Source organism: Eubalaena glacialis, chromosome 6 (genome assembly GCF_028564815.1).
Source record: "Eubalaena glacialis isolate mEubGla1 chromosome 6, mEubGla1.1.hap2.+ XY, whole genome shotgun sequence".
NCBI lineage: Eukaryota > Metazoa > Chordata > Mammalia > Artiodactyla > Balaenidae > Eubalaena > Eubalaena glacialis.
In genome coordinates this window covers 59,515,535-59,522,057 of record NC_083721.1, presented here as the reverse complement: position 1 = coordinate 59,522,057, position 6,523 = coordinate 59,515,535, and the positions used below count along the sequence as shown (strand labels likewise).

The following is a 6,523-nucleotide window of genomic DNA, read 5'->3' as shown; positions in this document are numbered from 1 at the left end:
AAACACAAGAGGGCTCTTTATAGATAAGCACCTCTTATCAATAATAATAAAAAAATCTCCTCTGGAGTTTCAAAGCCCTCCTTCAGTGGTGATTAGTAGGCTCAAAACAACCTGCAGAAAGTAGAACAATCAAGACACAAACTGGAAGTGTTCCAACACTGGGTATTTCTCACTGGATGACACACCATCATCCTAAATGTCCCCGAGGTAGTCTTGTTTTCAAGGAGTTACAGAACAGCTCCAAACCCACTTGTTTCTGATACCGAGGACAGTATGCACGGTTTATCTAAAGAATGAAGATGACCAATTACCAGCACAAGCACTGCAAGACAGCTTGTGGCTGAAATACCTTGGTGATAAATACGTCTTGCCCTTGGGGAAGAAGTGGTGACATTTAACATGCCTAGAGAAAACTGGTGCTTGACCTTTCTCCTCTCAGAGCCCCAGGCTGGTGATAGAGCCACCCTACAGGGCCGTCCACACCTGCCATGAGCCATCCTTTGGATCAGGAATGCCCTTCTGCTTCAGCCTTCTCTCTGGCTCAAACACAACATCCCAGAAGACAACAGGGAACTGGGCCAATTAGGGGACACTCAATACCCCAATGGAACCTGAAAACCCCATTTCCATATTACATTCAACATCATATGCCATTGGGGAGATGCTGACCTTGATCACATGAAACATGTTTTCTTCCCTCGGACTTCAGTTTTTACAAAGTCTCATTTGGGAAAAATGCAATTAAAAGCCCTGTAATTTTATCCAAATGGCCCTGTGAGGAGGGGAAAAAAAAAATGTCCCCTCCTCTTCCTCCCTTCCTCCCTTCACCATCACTTCACCATCATGACCCAGGGGCCAACTTAACAAGAAACCCTTCAGAACTCTAGCCTGGATCAACAACTTCAATATTAAGTTAAATAACAAATTAAATCAGCATTTAGCCAAAGCTCTATCCTCCTGTAGGAGGTCATTCAATTCAATGACAGCCGTGGCAAAGTCCACCAGGTCCACGAAGTCAGACGTGATGATGTTGACACCCAGGGCTCCAGGCTTCTGAGTCTTCACCCAATCCAGGATGGCAGGAAGATTCCTACACAGGAGAGTGTTGGGGCAAGAGAGAACAGAGAGTAGCGTTTAGAAACCGGAAAGAAAACATTTCTGTTAATGTAACAAAAGCGCGTCAACAGAGGCATAAGCTCCACCCCCCCACCAAATTTGTCCCTTTAAGCTTAAATCTCTTTCAGGGACAGAGTGATGTCTAGTCCATTAGAGAACTGTACTTTTAGGGTTTCTGTGCTGGAAGAAGAAATTCTTCGCCTCAATCACCAAAGAGATACCATGTCAACAGGACCTTGAAAAACTAAGATCAAGAGCCTAATTATTGGTGGGTTCTTTAATTTTTTTGTACCACGAAATTTTTTTATCATGAAAATTTTCAAACATATCGCAACACTGAAAGAAATTTACAGTAAGCATATCCACCATCTAGATTCTACCACTAACATTTTACTATACTTGCTTACCATATATCTGTCCATCAATCCAGCTTATATTTTTGACAAATTCCAACTGCAAACATCTATACACATCCCCCTCAATATCTCAGCATGCAGATCTAGGGTTCAGTGTTTGTTTTCAACCTGTTTCCCTTTTGACGTAATGTTTATACCCAGTAAAATGCACAAATCTTAAGTGAACACTGGTTGAGTTTTGACAAATGTATATATATAACCCATACCCATCTCAAGGTATAGAACATTACCAGCACCCCAGAAGGTTCTGCATTCACCTTCCCCATCGATCCCTGCCCCCATTCTCCCAGAGGCAATAATTATACTGTTGTTGTTGTTGTTATTTTTTAAAAAACACAGATTAAATTTGCCTGGTCTAGAATTACACATAAGCCATGCAATATGCGTTCTTGTGTGTGAGGCTCTTTCACTCAGCATTATGGTTTTGAAATTCATCCATGTTGTTGCATGCATCAGCAATTTGTTCTCTTTTTTAGTCACTGGATAGTATTCCATTGTATGAATATACTGTAATTTATCCATTTTCCTATTGATGGATAAATGGACTGTTTCCAGTTTTTGGATATTATGAATAAAGCTGTTATGGTCATCCTTATACAAGTCTTTTTTGTGGACATTTATTTTCATTTCTTTTGGGTAAATACCAAAGAGTGAAGTTGTTTTATTATATGTTAGGTTTACATTTGGTTTTGTTAGAAATTTCCAGATCTTTACCCAAAGAGGTCGTTCCATTGTACATTCCATGAACAAAGTATGTGAGTTCTGTTTGCTTCACATCCTCTCTTAAATTTGGTGCTATAAATCTTTTTAATTTTAGCTGTTCTAGTGGATGTGTAAAGTTATCTCACAGTGTTTCAGTTTGCATTTTTCTGATCACTAATGATGTTGGGCAGTTTGTCATGTACTTATTGGCCATTTGTGTATCTTCTTTGGGAAGCATCTGCTCAGTTCTTTTACCCATTCTCTCTTTTGCTCTTTTTCTTTTAATTGTTGAGTTGTAGATGTTATTTATATATTCTGGATACTAGCCTTTTGTCAGATATGCTTTTTGAATATTTTATCCCCGCCTGTAGCTTGCCTATTAATTTTCTCAATGGCATATTTTGGTGAGCTGAATTCCTTAATTTTGATGGAATCTAATTTATCATTTTTTTTTCTTTTATGATTTCTGTGACCTGTCTAAGAAACTTTTGCCTACTCCCAAGTCACAAAATACTTTCCTGTTTTATAATTTTAGCTTTTATGTTTAGATCTAAGATCCATCTCAAGTTAATTTTTATATATGGTGTGAAGCAGGGGCCAAGGTTCACTTTTGCCATATGGATATACAGTTATTCCAGCAGCACATGTGGCTTCTTATTGGACCAATGCTTGCTCAGTTGTCTTACAAATGCAGTCTGTCAGTCTCACATTATAATTTGAGGGCTTTCTATGTGAAAGCCAAAATGTTATCCAAAGAAGCTCACAATTCAGAGATGTAAACAAACGATGACAGTTTAATGTGATAGTTCCTATATTAGCAGTAAGTGTAAAATACCATGGGTGGTATAGAGGAGGGAGTAATGAAGTACTCAGTTTTGCATCATGGTAACAATAGCTCACTAAATACTTGCGACATTGAGGATGCTATAAGGAAGACACAGACCAGGGCTTATGTTTTGGTTAAGAGACTGGAGGTTTTTTTTAGGAAGGATTTTCTCTGGGTAAAAACTGAAAATAAGCTAAGTTTATTTCTTAATGGCCCCTTTCTCTTCTTTTGGTAACACTGTCCTTGGTTGTCATCTTCTCCCCGCCTTGTTCCTTTGAAGCTGCCTTCCATCCTCTGAGTGTACATTCAACTTCTCAGTCTCCCTCTAGGCAACCCTGTCAAGGCCTTGAAACATTTTGTCCTTCTCCGCTTTCTTTTCCTTTTATCGTGACAACTGTAATCAGTCCTGGGTCTCTTCCCTCGCTCGGCAGACTCTACGATCAGCCATGGGCTAAAACACATCTCACAAATTGATTTGCATTTTTATATTCATAGCTGATTATGACTTAATAAGCCAATATCACAGGGGTACTTCCATTTCTAACTGGGACTCCTGACGACTTAATAGTACCCTTGATTTGACCATAACCTATTCAGTTTCTCTGTGCCTCAGTCTCTCCCCCTGTAAAATGGGGATAATAATAAAACTTCATATAGATTTGGGGGAATTAAATAAAGTAATACGTGTAAAGTGCTTAGAAGAGGGCCTGGGATATAATAAGTACTCTGTAAGTGCTGGGGACCAGAGAAGGAATCATAAATGGTAGAGGTTTGGGGGTGGGGGGTAAGAAAACTTCCTAAAGTGGTCACATCCTGCTGCTTAGGTGACAAAATGTGTCCTGAGAGGGAAGGGTCACAAATGCAGTCATCCCTTGGAGACAGAGACCTGGAACACAGAGTGGCCCACACGAAGCCCACAGCAGCCCTGAGCCTGATGCATTTAAGCCTTCTTTTAAAAAATCCGCTTGTCCGTGTTTAAGTATGAAATTCTGGCACCACCTTCTGGTCATCACGGGGAAATGAGAATTAAAGGTTTGGTCAAGGCACTTCCAGCCAACTCCAGCCAGAGCCAGCCCGAGGAGGATCCCTGGAGGCCTCCTGGAGGCCAAGCAGAGGGAAAGGCGAGCACCTGTGGTCTCCTCTCTGTGACAAAGAGCCCTGTGTCAGCTTCGGGTTCTCGTGTCAGCCTTCCCCAGGGCAAGGATCAAATAACCAGGAAATGCAGAACCCACTGTGAGCAGGAGCTGCTCTATTCTCTTAACTCTTGGCCTTTACCAAGACCTCTTTACCAAGATTTCTTTACCAAGAGATCAGTGCAGCCGGCTGAGTCAGATACTGCTGTTGGGCCGTGAGGCACCGAATCCCAAGGGCTGCAGAGCAGCAGCTCAGAAACTTCCCCCTGGCTTAGAGGCTCACTGAGAGCAGGGCTGGTCCAGTGCGGGGACGGACGTGGCATGCCTGTCTTGTGCCAGGCACTGTGGGAGACGCTTTCCTGTTAAGACTCCACAATCTTCTGCGGTTTTATTAACCCCACTTATCTGGTAAGAAAAACCACAGCTCAGAGACCTCAGGAAATTTGTCAAAGGCAGTCTGTTTTTAAGGCACTGTGTTAGTTTTCTAGGGCTGCTGTAAGAAAACGCCACAGACTGGGTGGCTTAAACAACATAAGTTTATTTCCTCACAGCTCTAGAGGCTGGAAGTCCAAGATCAAGGTGTCAGCAGGTTTGGTTTCTCCTGAGGCCTCTCTCCTTGGCCTGCACATGGCCACCTTCTCCCTGTGTCCTCACAGGGTCTGCTCTCTGTGTACACCCATCCCCAGTGTCTCTGTGTGTCCTAATTTCCTCCTCTTATAAGGACACCAGTCAGACTGGATTAGGGCCCACCTGAATGGCCTCATTTTAACTTAGCCAGCTCTTTAAAGGCCCTATCTCCTGATACAGCCATGTTCTGAGGTACTGGAGATTAGGCCTTCAACACATGAAATTCCAGGGAACACAATTCAGTCCATAACAGGAACCAAGTCAGGCTTCAATCTTGGGCCTCTGGTTTCAGTCTGCGTCCCCTTCTGCGGTCCCATGCTGCTGTGCCCTCAGGCTTAGGCAAAACTTGCTTTCATTTGATTTCAGTGGGAGTGCAAGGTTTCTAAGAATCTAGGGAAAACTACCTTAGAAATTCAGTCAGAATGGCTATGTTTTACCCCTGCACCACAGCAGGTAGGCGCATGAAGCCCACACAGGGGACACCCCCTGTGCCCCGAGCTCTGGGCCCTCGGGACCTCACCTACACAAGGTCACTCCTTCAAGACTGGGGAGGTAGTTGCCACAGAGAGTCAGGCAAAAGAGGAGACAGAGAAATATGTTCCAAACGAAAGACCAAGACAAAACCTCACAAGAAGATCTTAATGAAATGGAGATAAGAATGGATATATTTTTCATGGCTTCAAGCAAACAAAATCTCAAGTCCGAAGTTGACCTAAGAGTTAGCGGGAAGGGGGGGTTAACTGCCTGCTGAGAAAACCACCACTACATTTATAGGAAAATATACCTTGTCTTTTCCTCTCGGTTAAGCTGATAACTGGTGCCCAGGACCAGTTTGACAGCACCCCGGGTGCCTTACGACAGACCTTCTGGGTGTCGGCTCTCAGGGGAAGGCCCGTGACAACTGCTTCTTCCATACGCTTGAGAAATGAAATATTTCCTGCCATATCAATAAACAAAGGATGTCACAGTCATCAATGACTATACCCCTCAAACGTGAGCAGAGGAAACTCAGGATCTGAAAAGAATACTTGCCATCTAGCAGCCGTCAGACTGCAGCCACTCCCTGCGGTGAGCCCTGAGGAAACTCAGGATGTGTCAGGATACTGGCCCTAGAGAGCTGAGGTGCACATCAAAGGAATGATTTCAGTGAGCCAAGACTCTTGCTTCTTCCCGTACATAGAAAAGCGCTAAATTCCTCAACTTGAGATATCTGGTTTTCTTTTAGCAGTAATCTTCTGACGTTCCCGACTACCTGCCCTTTGTTGCAAAAGTCCTATGTATCCTGGCTTCCCCCCTCGCCTCCTCGGAGCGGCTTCTCAGAGTTACCTGAAACGCTGTCTCCTGGGCTGCAGTCCTCATTCTGCCCTCAAAAAAACTTAACTCGCAGCTCTCATGTTGTGCATATATATATTTTTAAGTCAACACGCTTGTTCAATAGCCCAGAGGAAATGACAGCCACATGTCGTGCTGGTGTTTGGGAGCAAAGTTGACCAAAGCAGCTGATGTGGAGGCCTAGGAATCCTAATGCATCTCTGTAATATTCTTGTGACCAGCAGGCGGCGAGATGCCCCAGTATCCTTCCAATCTCCCAGATGTGTGCTTGCTGCCAGCAGGTTAAGGCTCTGGCGTGCTAGGATGCTGGGGTTTTGGGCGTGTGCGCCATCATTACCTCTCAGTGGAAGAGCCTTGGGCTTCATCTGCAG

At 43.7% G+C, this 6,523-nt stretch overlaps 1 protein-coding gene across 1 annotated transcript in view; it reads right to left on the bottom strand.

Annotated features, from left to right (window-relative positions):
- Nucleotides 1-930: 930 nt before the first annotated feature.
- PLCXD2 (phosphatidylinositol specific phospholipase C X domain containing 2) overlaps nt 931-6,523 on the bottom strand; it is a 42,957-nt gene continuing 37,364 nt past the window's right edge. The window contains exon 4 of the mRNA XM_061193064.1: nt 931-1,090. Within this exon, the coding sequence (XP_061049047.1) occupies nt 931-1,090 (160 nt within the window). The remainder of the gene's footprint in view (nt 1,091-6,523) is intronic.